Source organism: Tinamus guttatus, unplaced genomic scaffold, assembly GCF_059628265.1.
Source record: "Tinamus guttatus ecotype Peru unplaced genomic scaffold, ASM5962826v1 Tinamus_guttatus_pri_ptg000079l, whole genome shotgun sequence".
In the NCBI taxonomy this organism is placed as follows: Eukaryota; Metazoa; Chordata; class Aves; order Tinamiformes; family Tinamidae; genus Tinamus; species Tinamus guttatus.
In genome coordinates, this window is record NW_028288613.1 from 2,801,057 (window position 1) to 2,825,468 (window position 24,412).

At 43.5% G+C, this 24,412-nt stretch overlaps 1 protein-coding gene across 2 annotated transcripts in view; it reads right to left on the minus strand.

The window, feature by feature from the left end:
- Window positions 1–23,789, minus strand: part of ZRANB1 (zinc finger RANBP2-type containing 1) — a 31,932-nt gene extending 8,143 nt beyond the window's left edge. For both annotated transcript variants that reach the window (XM_088520057.1, XM_088520056.1), the window contains exons 1-4: window positions 23,770–23,789; window positions 11,249–11,346; window positions 9,661–10,511; window positions 727–914 (exon numbers count right to left, since the gene is read on the minus strand). In XM_088520057.1, coding sequence (XP_088376183.1) covers window positions 727–914; window positions 9,661–10,474 — 1,002 coding nt within the window. In that variant the 5' untranslated portion in view covers window positions 10,475–10,511; window positions 11,249–11,346; window positions 23,770–23,789. The remainder of the gene's footprint in view (window positions 1–726; window positions 915–9,660; window positions 10,512–11,248; window positions 11,347–23,769) is intronic.
- Window positions 23,790–24,412: the final 623 nt, after the last annotated feature.

Genomic DNA, 24,412 nt, shown 5'->3' on the forward strand with positions numbered 1-24,412 from the left:
TATTCCTTACAACTACGTTTACCATATTCCTTATACTTAAGTGCAGCACAAAAAGCACCAATACTAACCATATATAAAAGGTTCAAATAATGTATTTATTAGTATTAATAAGGATCAAATTAATCCCTATTGATATTAAATATTAATAAATCTGTATTTATGTAAGACCATCTCTAGGACTTATATTTACAGATTTTCAGCTACACTGATCCTGCTTCAGGTACTCTGCTGCTTTATTATTCAACCCTATGCACCCTGTCATCCTTAGGCAGTTCTCAGCTATGTCTCCCCAAAGCCTTCAGAACTGCATTTAGTGTCAAAAGGGAGGAGAAAGTGGCAGAATAAAAGGGTACCTCAGATCAGGTGAGGAATCTGAGGTTTGAGATGAAAATGATGAAAAAAAAAAAATTAGTCATGGACTTAAGAGGGAAGGATGATATAGGACAAAGGCCACCAGAACTGGGGCTCACCAGGCAAAAATACACAAGGAAATGAAATAATGAAAAGCAAGGAGACCACAGAGAGGAAGCAACCAGCATGTGCAACATGGAAGGGGCAAAAATAGTTTATTAGCAAGGCAAGAAATCTGCTTCTCCCTATAAGGGCAGCTCCAGAGAGTCCCATGCAAGAAATAAAATAGCAGTTCACTGTCAGGTAGGCTCTAAATGAAGCTTAATGGGGTCATGGAGCTTCCTACGCAGCCTCAGCAAGGCCAGAAGGGCTCACCTCGGTGAGCAGAATGGCCAGCATGTCCTGCCTCTGGAAGCGGATGGCCAGGTGGACCAGCGTGTAGCCCACGTCGAACGCGGACGGGCGATTCAGCAGGCGGACCTCGTCCGCCGAGAGCTGCCGCGCGATGTCTCCCCCCGACGACTTGTAGGCCTCGACGGCACCCAGGTCACCTTCCACAACTCCTGAGGAAAGGAAAAACACATGGAAGTTGCATCAGAGACGGCGGATGAACTGTTCTGGACCCTGCTTGAATACGGCTTGTCTCTATTCTCATAGAAACCTAACACACAAAGGCCAGCTGCGTACCAAGTGACTTGAAGTATTTCATAGTCTGTAATTAAAAACATTATTTGGACTTACCTCACCACCCAGACCATCCTCAACCTCCAAAACAGTTGGAGGAGGTGGAAGATGGAGAGTCAGCTCCGAGGCGATGCTGAAAGCCCCGATGAAACACGTAGCAACGCACGCACAACCACCCGGTTTCACCACGAAGGCCAATCATTCACTCACAGCATTCAGGAACTAGCCCAGTTATTACACCTTCCCTTGCAATTTATTTTAAAAACAAACTTTTTGCAATTCTGATCACAATTACAAAATTCTGTCAGAACAAAGTAAGTTTTTATCTTTTTTTTTTTTTTGAAGTATAGTTTAAAACAGTGTTGACATGGAATAGGAGGCACAAAATTTCCATTCACCTCTGTTATAAATGAAACATGCAGTCATCATCCAAGGTACTCTATTAAAACTGAATTAAAAGCAAACATACGTACACATCACATCAACTTTTTTTGCTTTTCTTTCAAAGCGAGGTAGGAAAAAAAAATAGGAAAAACAGTGTTTTCTGGAGCCCTCCGCAATCTACCTGCTGCTTTCACAGCAACATCCTTCCTGCCGAGCACATTCCTTAGCAGCAATTCTCAGCACACCAGCAACAAAGATTTATCCGTTATCTTCACCCCTGTCCCTGCCCAAACAAGACTTCCTAAATTTGGAAATGCCTTTACTACAAAGATCTTATTTTAGATACGTTCTTCGTGTAGAAGAGAACAGTGCAAAGAATAGTGAGTTGACGAAACAAAAAAAGTGACCCTAAGCAAGCAATCTCAGATGGAGAAGTAAACAGAATAAATCTGATTCACAATTGAGAAGAAACCCGATTTGCAGCAGCCCCAGGAGAGAAAAAGAATAAAAATACAGGACCAAAGCTGGGGAGATAGTGGGGTTTCCTATCCCATAATTTTACAAGGGCAGCCAAAAATATGCATATATCAAAAATCAAAATATAATCAATAAATATCAAAATATATCTGTATCACTCATCAGAGGCAAAAGGGTCAAGTCTCAGGGCATTTATTCCAGTTCAGCTCTTCATGGTCTGGTGTTTCGAATCTCATCGTGAGCTGACAAGTGCCCCAACCACTGAGGTTATTCCAGGATATGGGAAAACACTCTTAGCTAGGCCAGAATTTCCAATGCAGAGATTATAAAGCTTTCAGGAAAAAAAGAAATAAAATAAAAATCAGTGCAAGACATCTGACCGGCACCCAAAAGCCGCAGCAGGCCAGGGCAGGATGCAAAGGATACAGGAAGATCCTTTTTTGGGGGGTTTCCAAAAGCATTTCCCCAGTTTGCCTGCACAGGAAAACATTCCCAGCCTTTAAGGCCTCCATCTGTTTAAGCACCTGCCCATGCACTCACCCAGGGTGAGCGAGAGAACCCACCGCCAAGTCACATCTGCCCGTTTTAACTCTTTTTATAGAGGAGTTTAAATTTCATGGATGAAGACTATCTTAAGCAAGCAAAGAGCTCCTATTTTGGGAAAAAATCTAACTTAGCAAAGGGAAATGAAGGCGACTGAAAATCTCTGGGCCAGATATCCAAGTTCACAGTGTGGGGTCCCTGAGCAAGCAGCTCCTAGGATGGCATTTCACTTTAGAACTAAAACACATCCTGAAGCACATGCTTACAAGACGGATCCCAACAATGCCAAGTGGAGCATTTTATTTTCTCGCAGCCACATTTTTATGCCACTGATAAACAAGACCCAGGTTGGTCGTGATACCTCACTCCAGCCAAATGCAGCACTGATGCTTTTTTAACAGAAATGCACAGATATATTTAGGTTTATACATGCTGGCGAGATGCTGACCTTTGAACATGCAGATAGGGGTTGGCCACAGTTTATGGAGCAGAATTCAGGAGCGGTGACGGCTGCTAGACGGCGCGTGCAGGCAGTGCCCAGAGGGGCAGGGAAACGCGGGCTCGTGTCTGCGCCGCGTCTGGTCATTCTTGGGCAGCCCCAGTGACTGTTTACGGGCGCCAGGAGGGCACGGGGGAAGGAGAGCGGCAATTTCTGGCACGGGTCCAGACAAGAGGCATCCTTGACCATTTTGTAAGCGAGTCTGAGCACCCAAACACAATGTACAAGACCAAACCAGAGCTCATTTTGCCCAAGTTTGTACACAGAGATGAGTGTAAGTGTTTTCTTACAAGCTGCTTACTCTTGCAAGCCTGCTGTGTGTTCTACAGACTGCAATATTGTGAGCGAAGCACCCGGCGAATCCGGACTCACTTCCAGTACTGCTGCAGATGCCCAGGTTCCTCTCATCCAGAGGGGGAAAGCCCAAACTCCGCTATTTATTGATGTTATAATCCACTCCCTTTCATAAGACACAAGCGCTTGATTACTTAAACAAGCAGCCTTTGAAACATGTTCTGATACGGCGCCTGCTGGCTAGGTCTTCCCACCAACACCCACGGCATTCCTGGCGCTGCGATAATGTCACCAGACGAGTGGCACTTGCCCACGAATGTCCACACGACCGCCCAAGCGCCTGGGTCTCTTCCCAGAGCACACCTGGGATCACTGAGCACAGCTACACGCGCTGAAACAGACCTTAAATTCAACGTCTACCTCTGACACACAGCAAGAGTAATCCTTGTTTGAAGTAGATTCCAAAAGAGTTAGGGCAGTATTGCAAGTAAAGAAACTGCTCTTTTGTACAAGCTCCTAAAAGAAGCAATTTTGCTTAATGCACAAGTACATGACTGTAAACGCAGAGCTTAAGTGACGTGACAGAATGTAACATGAGGCACACAAAGGAAAATAGAAATGAAACTTGGGATTTTGTTTACAGGTTCCTCTGTGCTCCCACTTGGTTTAGGGAGTTCTTATTGAAATATGCTTTCACAGCACGGAGTGCCAAGGCTTATTCTCCTACCGAAATCCCAACTCCTACAGACAGCACAAGTCTGGAATATGCAGTCTTAGTTTATTCGAGAAGGCACATGATAAAGATTAAGAAGGTACATTAAACAAAGACTGAAAATTTAAAAATTATCCAATAACAATTATCATTTTCATCCTGCATTTTCCTGACACAACTCTCAAATCCATCTTCTTCCTTAAATATCCAAAGTTACATTTGCCTGCATATGCATTTCTATAAGCCTATAATTAGCTTAGTTGCTAAAACCAAGGCACTTCAGCTAAGATGCTTAACTTATTCTTTAATACACGTAGATCTTCGCAAGCCTCGGTGAGGTAAAACCAACTGAGCAAATGTGTGGGTGTTTAACACGCACAGCTAGGGAGCTAAATCCCAAACTGCACATCCCATCGGCTCCCAAACAGCCACGGGCAAGAGCAAGCTGCAAAGCAGGGGGGCAGCTGCAAGAGCAAGCTGCAAAAAGGCAGGTGCAAGGGGAAGCTGTGCAGCGAGCGCTCCAGCAGCGGCCTCCGGCACCTCTGGAGGTGCCTGTTAGGGAAACGGGAATGAGCTCCCGCATGGGGTGACCGGACACGCAGCACTAACCCGTTCTGCTCTGGGCTCCTGAACGTCACCAAGTGCAAGGACTCTCTGCTAGGAAAGCCGGGAGCGCCGGCAGCATCCCAAGAGCAGCTCCGCTCGCTGCTAATTCCCACCCATCCAAGGCAGGGATGGGTAGTTCCTGCACATGGCCATGGCTCCTCACCTCTGCTCATGCCAAAGCCTGCACTCGAGTAGGAAAGGGAATGGATGGTCACAGAGCTGGGCTCCTCAAAGGGGCTTCTCCCCTGCTTCCTCCAGGTCCTCACTACAGCCAAGCAAATACAAAACTGCAGCCTACAAGCACTAGGAAACTGAAATTGAACAAGACAATGAATTTTCATAATATACCTGCTTAAATAAATAAGCACAAATAAGTGAGAACAAGCATCTTTGTTTAGATAAAAACTAGAAGGAAAAAAAAAAAGAAGTTCTAAAGTCTTTATTTTCTATTTAAGGAGGTTGTAACTGGGAAGCAATGGGGTGCTCTCCCATCTGAGCAGACCAGGAAAGGTCTGCTTAGGTATCTCAAGGAGAAGGCACACAGGGGGCACAAGGGACAACTGTATTTGTCCCACAAACTGTTTATTGTTTTGTGTAAAAGAACATAGATTTTCCTCAAAAACAAAAATTTTCCTTAAGAAAAAAAATCAACCTATTTTAATAACAGAAGTGGAGACAGACTCCTCATGAACATCAGACAACACTCGGAATCCTGTGTGTCTGGGCTGTCTTCTGCTCATCCTCCTCTACCTTCATTTTCAGGACCTCCCTTCAGAGTATTAACACACAGTACCCAATCTGCAGCAGATCACCCCAAGTAACAGCAGTTTAAGAGAAAATCTTATGTAAATTAAAATTTTAAACTCCTTAAGCACAACTACTTGTATTAGCTTAAAAAATAACTTCCAAGAGGATAAGTACTTTAAACCTGAAGCCATCTAGCATACGAGAGCTTGACTGGGGCACATTCCTCTCTCCATGCAAACATCTCTTATTCCTATATACGGTTCATACTGCCTTGCAGTATGTTAGAATCAGGATAAGCAGCACAGAAAAAACTAACTATAAAGAGGTTCCAGCCCCTCTCGTCAGAGGTATCCACCCTTTTAGTCATGTTAATGATGAATCAGGTGCTTGCAGGGCTGTACCTTGAAGGGAGACAACGAAAGGGAAATAGCAGGAATGTTCCTAATCGCCTGAAGGACTTCCAAGAGAAAAACTAGTAACTATTTTTAACTTGAAAGTTATTCAGTTGTTTTTAGTATAAAAGAGCAGTCGAGAGGTGAAAACAAAAGTGAACTTCAGGAGTTTGGATTTTCTAACAAGGAGTAAGGTGTGCAGAGTTTTGTGTTTCAAAAAATATGCAACAGGGCTTACCTTTTACATATCTGCACATTTATGAAGATATATGTAAGTTATACAGATGTGCACAGACACGTGCACGCAGGCACGAACGTGAAGCAGTAAGAGCAGAACACCCGTGCCAGGTGCAGAACACAGGTCAGCAGCAGTTTCTTACCCAGGTGAGAGCTGGGCACTTCCATCACTGCGAGCACCGAGTCCCACCTCACTGTGCTGCAAAGCAGGAGGGGAGGACACAGCCAGGACAGCTCTGGGGGCAGTGCTGGGTGAGGAACAGGAGCAGGGAGGGCTCGTGAACAGCGTTAGTGGGAGCTCGGGGAACACACCTGGCACTGCTTCGAACTGCTGAAGCAGGAAAAGGACACAGTGAAAAACAAACCTGCAAGAGAGATAAGAGCAGTTGACAAAAACCCAAGCAGCTATATATGTAGGCAAAGCAGGAGGGAGCTAGCAGCCCTTTTAAAGATGTACTGCAAAGTAAGAGTATAATAAATCTCTAATAAATCTTAACTATTTTGGATTTAAGAAACACTCAGTTGTCTCCTTCACGCTGCGGATGGGGGAAGCGAGGGGGCTGCAGGAGAAGGAAAGCCCGAGGAACACAGCCTGCTCTTCCCACACGGGCTGCAGCCGGGCTCAGCGCGCACCGCGACAGCACCCGGAGCCACCCCCAGACACCCGCGAGCACCGCAAGGCCCGAGCGTCAGCCCCAACTCACACTAAAGCCAATGGGGGTTAATTTTAACTATATATTAGGTTAACTTCTCCTCTCTCCCCTCATTCCCACCCGAAGCGGGGAGGTCACCTTACATTTCACATTAATCTTCTACTGGGCCAGCACAACAGGAGGCCGGTGTCCCTGAAGGGACAGTCGGTAAGTTCTCATCTAACTCAAAGCAGCACGAGCAGGAAGTCGTGTTACTCATCAGCCACACTTACTGGATGTTCTGCATTGATCTTGATAAATTCCAACTCAAATCCACTGAGTCACAGCTCTAAAACCTCACCCTTGGGAGGGCAGATCATCCACTGCATATAACCACTGCTGCAAAACCCAAGGCAATAACCAAAACTGGGGAGGCTGATACACTTCCTCGCCGACGCTGGACGGGGTAACGGCCTTAGGAATCTTTGGCAGGAATTCCCTGCATCACAAACTGCTCGTGCCAAAAATAATAGCTCCATTCAGCACATTTTGTACAACTTACTGCGTGGAATAGGAGCCTCGCTGGCACATTTAATAAATGAGGTGTACGGAGCATTAATGGCTGTTCCCAAGAGGACTCAAAGGCCACATGTGCAGGTCATTTTCAACATCCACACAACAAACAAGATACATGTCTGTCTTCCTATTTTAAGGAGGAGTGGGGAATAAGAGCTATCTGATAACTGTTGTTATTAGATTTCACATTCAATAAAAATAATAATAAAAGAATTTAAGAGAATCCAGATGATAAGCTAAACAGCAGCATCCTGATCAAACATTTGCCTTGGCACCTTCCAAAAGGTCTCATCTTCCACGATATCTCCTTTTCTCTCAAGGAGGCACAACCAGTCTGCCTGGAGCAGTAACTCCTGCTCTTGTTCCTCTCCATCTCTGCAGCTCCAGGAAAAGCTGGACTTTGTACAGGAAAAAGCCTGCACTGGTGCAGCTCTCCCATGGAAGAGTTTTTACAAGTGAGCACGTTGACTAATGATTTACGAGAGCTCCAGCTGACTAACAAATCAGAAGCTACTAAGTCACAGTAACTCAGCTGCCTTCCTGGTGAGGCCATGAGCCTCAGGCAAAATGGTTCAATGCGAAGTGAGGTGGCTTAAGCGTGTCACACCAGGACACCTAAAGAACCAGCAGAAGTTCGACTTGCTGCTTTTAAGTACTGTGGTTAAACTGGTGTTACCTTTCCAGCACAGACAGGCCCTGCAGGACACGGAGACTTGATCACAAACAAAGCTGTAAGTTTTAATAAGCCTTCCCAGAAGATTTTCCTATCGGGAAGAATACTGGGGGGACAGTGGGGTAAAAACACTGACATGCAAAATGAAATTCTGAAACAGAGCATTAGCCAACCACTTTGGTGGTTTTGTGGGTAGTTATGAAGCATGGCAAGTTTTTATCAAAAAGAACCCATGACGTTATGAAAATTCAACACACACAGCTCAGTTTTCCTTCTGGCTTTCTCATTACACATCTTAACAGGATACCTTCAAAGTATTTTCATTTTAAACTAACCAGATTGTCTCAGCTTTTATGAGCATCATTTTTCCAAAGGTCACGTGCAGTTTTATAATCTCGAGCAACACTGAAAAACTCATGTTCCAAAATATAAACTGCACCCATTCCCACACAGATTAAACATGAACAGGACACACCTCAAAATGCTATAGAATACTCCACAATTTTTTCCTCTACTTCTTGAAAGAGTGAGGAAATCTCCAACAGTTTATACAATTGCTATCAGGGTGCAAGTTAGACATTTGTGAGGCACAGGAATGACCTCTGAAGATTGATCTTGAGCTTGTAGCATCTTACAGAACTTGAAACATATGTATTTCCATTGCTTCTTTTCTAAAGAAAAAGCACTGCAGGTCTGCTAGCAGGGAAAGAGCTGGAGGTTCCAGGAAATATCCAAGAATCTAATTGTTTTCAAGAGAAATTGCTTTGTCTGTGACTATTTATCCAACACAAAGGTAGAACAGAATACTTATTAGCTCAGAGAAACCAAATCCCTGAGAGCCAACAGCATTTACACCTGATCAAATACATTAAACAAGACAGTGCCACAAATTCGTTTTTCAATAATAAACATGTCAAAGCGACTCAACAAAACACCACGGAATAGCAAGCAACATACCAGGAATGCTAGAGCTTCAAATGAAGTTGTCCTACTCTAAAAATAGTGGTATGTTTCAAGTGTTGAACCTGCTCGAGTGCTAGGGCACAAGCCTCCTTCTGGGAAGTCAGAGCACAAAAGGGAGCTCACGAGGTCAACCACTAGAGAAAACCCTGCTCTTACATGTCACCATTGGGAGAGTTACCCGGAGTTTCCTTAGGAAAGCACTAAAATACAAACCGAAATTGGTATTTGAACGTTTTGAATTCTTTGGCTACCAAAACACTCTCAGCAAGCCCATAAACATCTCCAATGCAGTATCTGTGTTACTACATTATTGCATTCAAGGTCACTATTGCACGCGCAGTTTCTTGGAGCTGCATATTTTTGTGTTATTTTTAACATCTGACAGAGCATCTTGTACTGTTAAGCTCTGCACTGTTTACAAATGCTCCCAAGCTGCAGCTGCCGATTCTACTAGTGTATCTTACCATGGTAAAGAGAGGAGTCACCTTAATGCCCCATAAGGGCAGTTTTTACACTTCTGTGAGCAGTAGATTGTTTTGCAGATTGGTTTGCTGGTTTTCCAGCTTTCGGGCTACCCAGGACAGCAGAATCAGTTTACAAGGAGACCCATTGCTACAAAAGGCCAAAAAAAAAAAAAAAAAAAAAAAAAAGACAAGCACATTTTCTGCTAAAGAAAAGGCACAGGTCCAACTCTATTCAGTTAAGGGATGAACTCTGCACTCTCACTTAGCAGGTGTTATTTCAGGAACTTCCACATTTAATTCACCCTTTAAATGTTTTCAAAAAAAATCCATTTCAAACACAATTTTCAAATTTCCATTTACATTCCTCATCCTCCCATAATACTTAGCCATAGGCACTATCAGCGTAACATAGCAACAACAACTTACCAACACAAGCATTTAAAAACAGCCAGTCAGTCTTTTTCATTCTATTTTTTATTTGCTTTAGTTTTTTGAAGTCAACTTCAAGTTCTTCCTTGCTGCCAACGGCTCCGGCCAACTCAATTCTTTGGAAATCCATTTTTACATCAGATTCACGTTTGGTTGTAGGTGGAGATCTTCTTTGGCTATTACCACTACTACAGCTTCCTCGCCATCGAGCCCTGTCTTGCTCGTTTATGATGGAAGAAGCCTCTTCCGTGTCCGCCAGTTCTATTGCTTCTATGTTGTTGGGTCTGGGATGGTCGCACACAACGCATTTTCTGGCCTTCGCCCAGTTTTCGTATGTACAAACAGAACAAGTCCAATGCTGAGCCCGTGTGTTCAGTTTATTCCTGTCATTGTATTCCTCACAGGGATCAACAGAAAAAGGAACTGCTCTGGAACCAGATCCTGACGACTGAGGAGACTCCGTGGGACTCCTGGTCCTGCGCTGGGACAAGCACTGAGTGCATCGTATCGCTCTCGGCCAGTTCAAGTACGTGCACATGTGGCATGACCATTTATTTGCACTTTCCATGCTGTAAGATGATTTAACCCTTGGTCTTGCGCTAGAATCTGGACATATCAAAGGACTGCTCCCTCCTTCGGTGCTCGTAGGATCCCAGTCTCTACCAATATCACTTGAACCACTTTTAAATGGATCTTCTGTGATAATTGTTCCACTAGGTCGCTGAGCACGGCACATGGTACATTTGATTGCAGATGGCCAATTTTCGTAGGTACAATACTCACAAGCCCATTTAATTCCACGTTCTGTCATCGTGCACTTCTTGAAACGGACTGCGTCAGGCAGAAAGCTAAGTAACCAAAACATACCATTAGTATAAAAGGACTGCAAAGAACCTCCATTTCTTTAGAAAAAAATAGTATCTCATAACCCAGATAACAAATATTAAACCAAAGAACATGAATACACTACTAGGGCACTGTCAGGACATGGTGAGGGTATGAACAGCATATAAACCTTAAGCTAAATGACTTGGAATCAAGCTGCTTTCCACACACGGCACTTTCAAATGCAAATTTCAGGATTTCCCAAGGCAGAAATGAAACTAGGCCCTGCATTTCAGGTGATCCTTAAATTTGAACAGAGGCTTCCACATAAAATTCAAACAACAGACATACATTAAGCACCGGGAACACCGGAAGAGACCAATAAGGCTGCAGAACCAGGTCACGAGGATTAAACGACCAAAACAAACTCTATGTGAATACGGCAGCACAGGAGAAGAACACAGACTCCAGCATCTCTTTTGCAAGATCTCCTCTTCCACAACAGGGAAGGAGCAAATCAGGTAGCTAGCTATACAGAGAGTAAGCAGTCTACCTCCTTTTAGAGGAGGTAAAAGCAATTACATAACTTGCACAGATTTGAAAATATTGTATGTGCTTAACCAAGATTATGCCTCGACCGGACACTATTCATAAGATTAGTATGTAGTTAAAATAACACTACACAGCAAGCACAAGCTACGTCTGTTGACAATTAGGACTTTTAGTCCACAAACTAGTTTTCAATCTCGTTCCCACTCACTTTTTCTCTAGTGAAGAAGAGATTCCGTCTTCATGCTGGCTCGGACCTTTTACTCAGATTGCCAAATATGAAGGATGAGACTAAGCAGATAACTATTCCTGTAAACAGAATGAAAACAGAATCATTATAGGCTTCCTACTGGACCTGAGTAACCAGAAAGTTAATTATTAAATGCCACACCTATTCTGATCCTAATTTATTTGTTTAAAGTCAGCCATGACCTCTTGAGACTAACATGTACTTTAACATGTTTAAAGTAAAATCAGTATGTAAAAGGGGACCAACCACCCTACAAGTAATCAGTCACTCTGCTAAAGTAGAAGAATTAGATCCACACATCTGCGAATTCAAACCACAACCTCTGTAAACAGCCTTATCTGAATCTAAAACTTAGGATTGAGAAGAAAAAAAGCGACGAAGTCACTGAGTGGATGGGATAAAAGAAAGAAGGGATGAGACAGGTAAACAAAGGATATAAAGGAAAATATACAGAGAAACTATTTGCTCCTTTAGTGCCGAACTGCTACTCACTATATAAGATTAAAAAATGCCCTTTTCAAACATACAAATGCCCACGCAAAATGCAAACTTATCCTGTCAGCTGCCTGACAACCCTCGCATTCCTTATATTGCAACTCTATCAGTTAATAACACCCAGGGCCTAGTGACAAAAAAAAAAAACAAAAAAAATCAACATAAGAGTTACCCAACAGGTATGAATTCAAACTCTAGACGCACCAGACTAAAAATCAGTTAATCCCTGTTCTCCAACAGGAGCTCACGTAGGAGTTTGCACACTCTTCACTGAAATACCTTCACACACACCCTGGCCTACCAAGGCACAGCTACCCACCCGTTTGCATTTGCCCAGGCCCTCCGGAGGGCTCTCCGGGCTGCGGCTCCGGGAGGCCGGATAGTTTTTCGGACAGCTCAACTCGCTGCTCTATTTACCGGATCAGGTGGCTCATGAATGAGGGGCTATCACATGGCGAGGACAGCGGAGGGCCAGGGCTCTCCTTTTCAGCAGCCGGGCGGATTTGTGCCGCGGGAAAGCGGCCGAGCCATCGGGAACGGCCTCCTCGTGGCTCGGGAGCTGCTGCTCGTTTGCACAGCGCGCAGAGCGCTTCCCTCCCGGCTCCAGGTTGTAAAGCTGTGTCACACCAAGGAATGTGCTGAGGAGGCAATTAGGCTTCCTAGAGCTTCCCCTCACCATCCGCTCATAAAATTCCATATCCAATGTGTTTAAAAAAAGACACCATGCTAGCATCCCCATAGTTGTAATAAAACAGAAAAAAATATATGTATACAGGAACGAAATCAACTTAATTCTCCTTAATGCCATTTCTTTAACAGCAACAAATCAGACACTCAGGAGTTAAACAGCTCTGGTACTCCAAAAATTAAGCAAAGCTTTACCAAATCCGTTCCTACATCAGGATACTTGATGCTTGATTTAATCCATCCCTTTTAGTCACAGGTTTCTTTCCAGTTCTCCAAATAGCTCTTACATGACTTCAGGTTTTCTTAAATGAGCTCATTCTTTGCCATAATAGTAAAGTTCACAGATATTTATTGTTTTCTAGTAATGAAGTTCAGAGAATTAAAATGCTTCTAAGGAGAAGAGAATGAAGATGGTCATTTCCAGGCCACCTGCCAACTGCTACCACCAGAGCTGAGAACAGCAGCTTCACCTATGCTACACTCGGAGAGAAAGAATAAAACTAAAAGAAAACAAAAGCAGCTGTTCCAGCAGCTCTGTATGTGATACAACTTGGGAACAGTTTCTACCTGATCTGAAGCTGGTTATTCTGAGCAGGTTGCTCTTTCAATCTCAACCATCCAAGCAGCCCCAGCTGGATCTGTAAATGTAAGAAGTGTCCCACGTGCCCCAGTTAGTAAAACCTTAAAGCAATTCAGCAATGCCCACTGCAACAAATCCCAACTCACATCTGGGATTTGGGGCAGGAGGAAGAAATCAAAGCATCGTGTGCTTGACTGACATGAGCGCTGGGAAGAGACTGCTTGGTGCAAAAGCGATCCTAACAAGCACTGACATTTATCATTGAAGAAACAGCAGCACTGTACATTCTGGGTTACAGAAAAGCTTTTATACATATCACAAGATTGGATTTTTAGCTGCAGTTACTCTCTGCACCTCTTGAAAAGCTGTATGTTTTCAGACAGTCCTTAGAGGGGCTGAGCATCTGCAGCTCCAAGAGGCTCCATTGGAGCTCACTGCCTCCACGTGTGAGGCCGCGAGTTACTGTGAAGGAAAGGATATACAAAAGGCTTACAGGGAATAATGCAATTGCTAAGTGTAAATTAAAGTCATTTTTAATACCAAAAAATACTTCAGAGTCTTATTCTCTTAGGACTGGAAACAAATGCTGGTAATCTTCCAGTATCAAAAAGATTATCCAAAAGTTTTCAGAATATTTCAAAGCTGCTTTTGCATTTCAAAGGCCTTTAGCTTTTCCAGATGTATTTTATCAGTAACACTGGAGTAAAACTGGCTCAGCAGAGGATGGTCTCAGCATTGAATGTGCTAGTTGCGTATTTCTGTAAGAACAGTTTAACTGACTGATAAGTCATCGATTCATTACTCCGCATACGCGACTGAGTCTGTTCAAATTGTCCAACTATAACGACAAAAACAAACCAGGCTCTCTCTTTGCTAGCTCTGCTGATGCTGACCACAGCCCAGCTGGAAGGGTGTATTTTCTTACTTATTTTCAGAAGAATTTCTTTAACGGGAGGTTTCCACGTTAACTGTCACTTGAGATTCCCCGCGGAGGAGAAGCTGAATCCTGGAGTATCCCCTCTCCGGTGGAATAGCATGACAGTGACTACGAGGTCAGCTTCAAGGTCCAGAGCATGAAATTAAACCCTACAGAGCTCCGGTGTTGCACTGTGCTAAATACCTTTCAGACAGACACACTGAAGAGAAGCATACATTAAATTCTTATGTATCACCAAAAGTCACTGTAATTTTCCAGTGCTAACAGATTACATTTTATTAATTAAAACAAGCCAACAAAAGGTCATCTATAATAAATAATCAGATTTTTTTTGGTTTTACTTTGTTTCAACTTGCACAAACGTTATTGTTCTTAGCTGCTTGGGAACATACTAAATGGCATACAGAAATAGGGAAGAAACAATGAAGTCTTCAAATAAGGTTTTTGCAACAGGATGGAACTACATTCCCCTCCATGCAAGTCAATTATTCACTGCCACCAGAAGTTAATTCTTCCCTGGGCTCAACAACCAGTGCTGTGATTTTTTTTCTTAATGGCCTTTCCCATTTAACAGGCCAGCAGCAGATCTAGGCCAGTCCACGCTAAGGATTTCTGCTGGGCTGCTTATGCCAGATGCACATCTGCTAGCAGAAACCTCACAAAATTACACTGGTAAAATCACTTTTCCCATCTTAATTCATTTTTGCTTATATGCAGTCATTCTTCAGAGTTAACTTTGCCTTTGTATCTACACCCAAACTAGGAAACTTTACAGGTCTAATACACCTGTAAAGCACTCAAAGTTCAGGTATCACCTTAACCTTCAGCAAGACTTTCTGGGGTGAGGGGAGGAAAAAAGGACTCTCCTCCCTCCTTGATGCAGCTGCCTCTTGTAGTTGCTCCAAAAAAAGGCAAGAAACAGCTGTTTGTTTTTATTTTAAAACACTACAAAGCAGTGTTTCATAGAAAGAAAAAAACAAAACAAGCAGTGATAGTGTTTCATTTTCTTTAGAAGTATCCATCAGCTCAACAGCTTGGGAGTGCAAAAGTAACATCATTTTTCTGACCACACAAAGGAGCGAAAAGAAACGACCACAAGGCAATGCAGGAGATCAAACAGCAGCGCTTTCCCTGACAGCAAGCTCAAAAATACCACAATTCCTAACACTCAGAGGCACAACTGCTAAGAAATGGGCTCAAAGAGCTGCAGTTTTTCATCAGTGGCTGGACATCTTGCTGCAACAACAAGCTGGACACGGAGCTTTCCCAGGAAAAGCTACCTAGGACTAATATCACAACCTGACAGCTTTTCTGAAGTGCTGCCCCTTGCCTATCACTGCCTTCAAGTTGGATTGTAGTAATTTTTTTTTTCTTGGAGAGTTAGTTTGTATATAAATAAGGTTCCTAAATTTTTCAAATTAAAAGCCATGAGCAGCAGGGAAAACAATAAAAAACTCCACAGTTTTCAGAAGTTAAAAATCACATACCCGGATTATCTTCATACATGGTTATGTACGAATTCAGATGGTTTTAGCTATTCTGTCAAATTAGAGAACTGTCTTTTAGAAAAGATGCACAAGGTACATGTGAACTTTTTAGTGAGAAATAAAGCAGCAGCTCTATTTTGCTGTTTCAAAACAATTTATAAGCACTGCCGCTATCCAGCTTGTTTCTGACTATCCTTGATACCTTTTTAACATCACACATACCGGGTGCCAAGGGACTCCTTAAATATAAGTTTTGCTAATTTGCTTACATAGTCACTATAAAAATGAAGGTCTAGAGAACAAGTCTGTGTATGACTGTGCTAGAGTTTTAAAAAAAGAAAAGAGCCAATTTGCTTCTTTTTCAAACTTGAAAATTCACCAAAAAACTCCCTACATATTTCTTAGATAAGAGCTATTGTTATTTAGTCAGTTTATGAGGCTGACTTCTGCTACCAGCGTTCAAGAACCCTTACGATACATCACACTTAATACAATTTTTTAAAATTACACTCTGAAAGAAGCTATTTAAAACGTATTGCCAGGTATCAAGGAATCCATTTGCACATGAAACTGCCTTAGGAAATGCTATTAGGAAATTAGCCGGGGGGAATCCTACTGACATTTTCCCTTTACTTACTATTTACTTTTATGGCCCTTTCCCCCCGCCTGCCCCCGCTACCATTCCACCTCCATCTGTCTTGGAAAATCAGCAAAATGGCTTTGTGGAGAGCTAATTCAGCATGAAACTCAACAGGTCAGTATATTAAAAGCATAAAAGCTCCACCAAAGCCTCCACGCTTTAAATGGAACGGGCAGTCGGTCCCGTCGTCGACTCCGCTGACCTTGTCAGCGAGAACCAAATCAGATCAGCGCCGAATCTGGAAGCTTAGCAGGCAGGGCAATAACTGCATATTAGAATCACGAGCGGAAGGATTACCGCAGTCACAGATGTAGAAGCATTTTCTATACGAGGAATTTAACAAGGCAGCAAGGTTTGCTTTGACTGTTAGGACAATTCTTTAAAAGCGGAAAAACTTTAAGCCAAAAGGAGGGCATGGGCTTCATGCTAGGAAGAGATGAGTTGAACATTTTTCTGCAACCTGCTCAATAAGGGGTTTTTCTTGCATGATTTGCTGACATTTGCTGCTTCACCAAGACTCAGTGGCTATTTGCAATACAGACAGCAGGGAAGAGACCCTGACCCTACAGAAAGCAGAACCCCTTTCTGACAGGCCTAAAATGCTCCGAGTGTGAGAAGGTCTCTGCTTCATCCCTTCCATCCTCGCCCCAGGAAGGACGCTGCTCTCGAGACACAAGCACCAGCTCTGTCCTTGGAGTGGCAGCAGCACAAGTTTGCTCTCAACAGGGATAACAGGAGGAAAAAATCCTGCCCTACGGGAAGCATCATCAAGTAAAAGGTGCCCCAGATCTCCCTTCTGGGGAAAAAGACCAAACACGTTGCTATGCGATTCTAAACTACAACCTCACTGGTGTGTAAGAAACAGAATAACTAGCAACAATCCAGTAGGACAACATTTTAAGTTTGCATTTTTATTCAGTTTAGATAACCTAGCCTATCAGCAAATATCGTGCAGGTTACAGATTTTAAATATGACCTGTTTGATATTGGTGGAGCAGGTGGAGACCTGTTTTCTCCACCACAAAAACACATAAGTTTAAAATTCATGGTCAGAACTCATTGAGTGAGCAGAGATTCATTTTATGCACAGTTAATCAACTTTTCTTTTTCCATCTTGAAATAAAACATTAATCCATAAATCAAAGCATCTTAAAGCATCTTACATCTACTTTGTTAGAGATTTATATTCAGAAAAAAAAAAAAACACTGAGTTTGCTTTCAGTTTTCTTCTTACTATTCTCACCAGATTTCTCATGCAATTGCTGCCATTCCAAGTGATCCATGAAGACCAGCTTTATACAAGTGACAGGATTCACACACAGTTTTAGTGCAAGGCGATACCAAATTCTGCAGATGCTCTGTGCAGCAAGTCAAATATTTCAGAAGTTACAGATCTTTAGGAGACAAAAAAAATCTAAAATACAAGAACCGCACAAGGACTTCAGCTTAGGACATAGATTTAACTATGAACAGACTTTCCTGCAATCTGGTAAGCTCAGCGTTATGCAGCTCCAAGTGTAAAGATGTTTATCTGCAACTTGCTAAGAGTAGGGGTAGGCATTACTCATACCATCCATAAGCAAGCTGAAGTCACCTTAAGTTACCTTAAAAGTTATCTTTGAACTATTGAGATTTTGCGAATCTTTACGAAAATTGAAAATTTGGAATTAACAAATATGACAGTACTAAACATTCCTTCTCTTCTGGTGCCCATTTTATTTTGATCTTTGATTCTTAAAACACTTTTGTTTTAACTCTTTACCATTAGAGTTGATTCTACTGTGAAACTTAAACACAAATTCCAATTTTATTTGTTACTGATCTTAATTGGGTCAAACTACAACTCCATATTAAATTGGCAATTAAAAATTCAGAGAGCATTAACTGCTGAGAACAAGCTCTAAAAGGCAAAGGCCAGGGCTTGCAATTCAGTGTCCTCTCTTATTTCAGAAGACTGGGGGCAGGGGGATGTTTCACTCATTTAAAAGTGAACAACTGCTTAGATGTCACCCCATATTAGGGAGGACTAGATACAGCTGCTTACTGGAAAACCAGCGCCATTTGGGAAAAAGAGTTAAGCAGATCAACAGTTACATAATACATCAGCATCTCCCACTCAAGACTAATCAAAAGCCAAACAAACCGACTCAAAATAATGAGCTACAACAGAAAACTCACAGAACTACAGGCATTACCCAGCAATGACATTTAATTAATTTAATTATCATGAACAGCCAGCAACAGATGAATACTGTCTCAAAAATAAGAGGTATGGCATAGTAACAAGCATATATAATAAAACACAACAGATTTGTTCAACAGAGTTCAGGTTGAAAAAGTTGGGTTTCTTTTTTTAAAAAAAATAAAATAAAGAGGCAGGCCAAATACAGAAACATATTTTACATGTGTTTAGACTACATGCCTAAAGCATAAGACTCCGTTTTGTTTAGATCTCAGCCACCCTTACACGAGATGAGGAAAAACAGATGTCAAACTCTGAATAAAAAACAAACTGTGGAGTCAGACCCAAAACTGTGGAGTCAGACCCCAAAACATTTAAACCTGTCCAGCTACCAAGGAATTCAATATTAAATTTGTACATTGACAGGCAGGTCTCTAATTATCCTCCGGACCTCCTCAAGAGCAGCTAGCCAGAAGTTAGATCACATTCACCATTTGGCCTCCAAACAAAACAAGGAGGCCTGCGCACTTTCAGCACCGACTCCTGGGTCATTTCCTCTTAATTAACTGCAAGCTCCTTCCCGGTACAGTCAAGGGCCCTTTTTGGTACATGTGCTTGGAACTGGAGTGCCATTATGGCTTCAAGCTCTAGTGCAAAACCCTATGCAGTTACGCTCGTTAAAACACCAGCGATACAGGAGAAAGCATCCCCCCCAAATTTTTTTTTTTAATAAAAAGAACCCATCATCTATTACATGCTTCTTATGTATCTTATCGCTTGTAATCCATATTTTGTTTACAATGCAAAGCCAACAAGTCAAACTGTGTGAGGAATTTGGTACTGCTAAAATAGTCCCAGTGCTAAAGCAGGGAACTACTGGAGGTGGGGGAGAAGGGCAGAAGTTTCTGCTAAAGACAACACTGAACAATATTCTTTAAATAAACCATTTTAAAAGCTATGAGGTGACAATTACTTTTACCCCTGCCAAACTAAACAGTAATGCAGAGGTCAAAAAAATGTAGATAGTCCCAGAGGCACCCTCAGCCCTCTGGTGAGATAAAAATTGCTTCTCAACACAGTGAGGGGAAGCCTTTACTGGCCAACTCTAAATGCACAGGTCTGGGTCCGAAGGTATAGAAATTTGTCATCCATTTTTAAGAAACTTAGCACAAAATAAATCTGCAACCATCAATCACAGCTAGTGGGAAATAAAAATAATAATAATAAAGAAGCTTAGTACAAAGCTAGTGTCTATTCAACAGTCCTTGAAAGCACAGAAGATGTTAGACCCCGATGTTGAGAGGAAAGCTCCGTGGCAAGCAGGAATCCAGCGAGCAGTCCTTCCAGGAACGGGGTATGCTACGTGTCTCTGCTTAGATTACAGGCAGCAGAAGAGACATGAAAGAAATACTTCCAAAACCATCAGCCTGAGAGAAGATCGAGCCAGCAGTAATGCACTTGTGCATGGTCTTTACAACCAAGATGAGACTCCTCCATACACCCCTACATTCACCTCTGCAAACAACAGATTCGTATTCTTTGCAAGAATTATCCATATTTACAGGATCATGGTTGTTTTGTTAGATAATGTAGTGATTACGCACTCCCTGAAACCTGCAGTTTTTAAATGAGCGCTCCTAAAAGAGCGCATACAACTTCAAAGCCACTAAAAGGCATCTTGATCTTGACAGTCTACGAGAACAGACCACTCGAGCTTATTTTGCTTTACAGGGTCTTGTAAGCAACAGTTCAGGCAATTTTTCGGGTTTTAGTTTGAGAAAGGTAACTCCTGTCTGTCTACAGACACCCACATATCTTACAGAGGTCAGTTAGTGTCATAAGCACCCTACTAGCTCAGACTTTCCCTGTTTTGTTGGGAACAGCTACTCAAAGATACATACTAAATCAAATCAAAGTCAAAGCAGCAGAAGGAGGATCTTTCAACCTTAGCAGCTGTTGACAAAGCAATGGTAAACACGCTCCTAATAAAATGTCACCATGTACTGACTGCTGGTGTAAGAGAGGCTGCAGTTTCTTTCCTCACGAGCAACTGCTTCAGGAAAAAGCCCTATATGCACTCCCGAAAACTGACACATCCCAGACAGCAGGTTGCACATCAGGCATTTATTTTGTACCTGGCTCCTATTGCTTCGAGCATTTTCAGTTCAATTACGAACTCGGCCTTAGAAAGCAAGGTAAACTTTGTGCCTTTTCCAGCATTTGTCTTAAAAGGACTCAGTCTTGTTAAAATAAAGCGCAAACATGAATACAAGAAAATATAAGAGCCATTCCCAGGCAGCAAGGATTTTCACGTTACTGGAGTACACCACACAAAAACTACATCCTTGTTTTAAGGACAAGCAGGACAGATTATATCAGGATAAATTTAAATAGCCACATGGAAAAAGGCCAACTTAATTATATCTGGTGTACAGGAGAGGATGCAGAAGGCTGCAAACTTGGCTGCTTCTGTAGACATGATACCCTGGGAGGAATGGAGAGCAAGATGAATTACCTCCCATCTTCCACGGGAAGGTTTGTAATTTCTCCTGCTTTTTTGATCCAGTCTCTGGATCACATTTCCTTTGTACAAACAGTTTGCTTTTCAAATTTCACTCTACTCATCCCCTGTTCTCCCCTCTCTAGACCACTTCTTGCTTTGGTATTCACCAAAGTAAGATCTTGCATAAATGGCACAACAGCACAGGAAAAGGAAGTTTTATTTTAAAATGTCAGGTCTGTAAAATCTCATGTTGACTACGTAGCTCCTGAAAACTTTTTAATGACATAAAAAAAAAGTATGCTATAATCCTCAGAACACCACTCAAAGCCTGCTAAAGTGAATGGAAAGGGAACTATTGATCTTACAGACTCAAGCTTTCAATGCCATAAAACTAAAGGCTGAAGCTAATGCAGAAAGTTTGGTTTACACTGCTTTAAAGTTTAACTATACCATATGCCATCTTAGCAGAATTTGCTGTACCTTGAATTCAATAAAAAGTTAAAAGAAAAAGAAGTTAAAATTGCCTCACTCCATTCAGAAAAAGGAAAGCACTTTGTTTCTTTAAAATTTCATGTAATGTTTTTTTTTGCTTCATAATCATACCAGAAATGCAAAGGCTGGTCAAGATGTCACAAGTTACAGATTTCAAAATCCCACTGAATTTTTCATTATGTCGCTGTAGGAAGGAGAAAATAAATGCATATTTTTCTATATCAATTCCCTTTGTTACTTAGGTATGAGAACCTGTGCTTCAGCACCTGATGATGCAAAGGCAAACAAACAAAATCTCATAGTTAGTAACTGAGTCATTCTAATTCTTTGCAATTTAAAGTAATGTCAACTCTATAACAAGGGGAAAAGGGTAAATATTAGTGAAGCACGTAAAGTATGATTATGTTAGAGAACTTGAAAACAAAACTTTTGTCTTTCAGTCGACTAAAACAAACCTCATCTAACTAGCATTACAATGATATAATCACTGCTCTTGAATTTGATATTACCAGCTATGCCATTGGACAGGTAAAGCACTAGGCTCTTCATCAGCTGTATTTAAACAAATGTCTGGGGATTACTTGTTGACATACATTTTGAATAGCTCAAAGTAAGACATTCTTAAAATCTGGAGGGACAAAGGGTCTGAGATTACTAACAGAACTGGTTAACAACAATAGAAATCTGTCCTAGCAGCTTAAATGCTTTGTTATCACTAATATAATGTTATTGCAAGATGAAGAATGAATTGATCTCAAGTTCCGCATAATCTCAGCACAGTGCAAAACTCGTAGGGCCAAGAAGTTGGAAGAGGGAAGCTAACACCCCCTCCTACACCACATTAAGCAGAAGGAAATTTCACATTCAAGTGCTTGAGTGCCCGTTTGATTAGTTGATCGCATTAAAATAACTTCTCATATAATCAATACGTCAATGTACTTTCTCCTTAAACTTCTAATGTACTTGCAGACCTCAGTACCTTGCACGGAGCTCCAAAGAGGGATGCGATTTCCGCCCCCCGTCAAGGGGATTTACATCCTGAATAATGCAAGATTAGAAGGGCCACACACAAGTCTAAGGCAGAATAAGCTTCCCTGTCTAGTTCTGTGTTTAACTAGTCTGCTGTGCTTCTGTGAGGAAAACTCTGACGTCATTCAGGGTTTCAAATCAAATTAATATTTCTAACTATTATACTTCTGAGAAACGCCAACGGAGACAACACAGTAACGTATCACGGTCTGAGAAGTCACCCCCATCTCCCTGTCCTTATTAAAAAGGCAGAAGGAAATAAACTTTTCTTCTTTCTTTCAAGAGAACTACACCACATAATTTAAGCTTCACCAATCCTACAAAGCGCAATTCACCCAAAACATCTCCTGTTATTGCTGCTGCAAGCCTAAATCCAAGTCATCTTTTACATCCAAAACGCTAGACCTTGCATGCTGAAGGAGACACCGGCGATACCAACTCAACCTGGCCCTAGGAAAGGAGCAAATAAAGAGTCCGTAAATTCTTCCAGCAGCTGGGCTCACCTGTACCCATCTCTGTAGCCACTGAGAAGAAAAAACAGGCTTTGCAAAGCTCTCCTGCAGTCACCAAGGACCAAATATTAGTTATAAACACACGTTAAACCTATACCCACGCACCAAGTCTGCTGCTTATAACACGCAGGGTAACGAGAGCGCAGAGACTGCCCGCGCGCACGCAGCCTGCCGGAGGAACGCGTTTGGAACACCATTCCCAAGAAACCAGGGGGAAAAGTGGTCTTCATGGTTACCCCCGAAAGCCGGGAATGCCGTAGGGACCTGGAGGAGCTTTTCCCGCGGTCCTCCCAGCCCTGAGGGGAGAGGGACGAGAGGCGGCTCCAGACACAGGGACACGCTGGCCACCTCCGCCACAAGTTGTGCCTCGTCCTGGCAGGAAGTTGCAGGCTGGGAATGCGAAAGCCAGGACACCGAGGCACTGGCAGAACACACCACCACCGCTTACCTTATTATTTTACCCACTTATTTCCCTTTTATTTTATTTTTTTTTTAATTAATTTAGTTCAGCTTAATCCGGCTAAGAACAGGCTGGAACTGGAAGCCTTCCTTGCACTGCACTTTACTCCAGAGCAAGGATCGACACGCGATACCGCACGGAATTACACGCAACGTCGCGTGATCGGGAATAAAGTTGGGAATAAACTGGAATTACACACAGCCTCGCGGAAAATTGCTGCCCGAAACGCACGTCGCGGCTCGCACCACCGCACCATGCATACCCCCAAAAATAAGTATACCAAAAAAAGTGATAAATAAATAAATATAAATAAATAACACGATGGCGGGGGGGGGAAGGGGAAAGCCGTGATCTCACCGCGCACCGAGGCGCTGCGGAGGGCAGCGACCTCCGCGGGGGCTTCCCGCGCCCTGGCCGCTCCCCGCGCCCTCCCGCGGCGCCCCGCGCCCCCCACACGGCGGCCGCCCCCCGCCATTACCTGGCGTCCCCTCCGGCGCCGCGAGCCGCCCCCGGCCCGCTGGCTGCGGCGTCCGCTCTCCCCGCCCCCCCACCCCCCCGCTCACGACATGGTCTCGCCCGGCGCGGCGGGGCTGGCGCGGCCGCGGGCGCGACCACTCGGCCGGGCCGGAGGAGGGCGGGGGGGGGGGCGGGGGGTTACGGCGCGCTCGCCCCCGCGCCCCGCGCTCCTCTAATGGCGGCGGCCGCAGCGGCCCGGAGCGAAATCAACCCCCGTACGGCAGAGGGGGCCGCGCGTCAGCGCCGCCTGCCGCCCCAGCGCCGCGCTCATTGGCCCGCCGGCCGCCGCCCCCGCCGCCAATGGGCGCGCGCCTCTTTGGCGAGAGCGGGTGATGTCACCCCCGCCGCGGGGAGCGCCTCATTGTGAGGGCGCTGCGGGTCGCCCCGCCCCGCCGCCGCGGAGGCCACGCCCCCTGCTCCCCCCCCCCGCGCGGCGCCCCCGTTCGCTCCCCTCAGCGCTCGGCACCATCTTGGGTACCCGCAGCGCGACGTCCCGCTCGCCCCGCTCAACGCCCAGACACCATCTTGGGCTGCTGCCACCCTCCCTAGGTCTCACTTCACCCCAGGGACCGTGTTTGCCCCCCATAAAAATTTCCTGGCTGGGT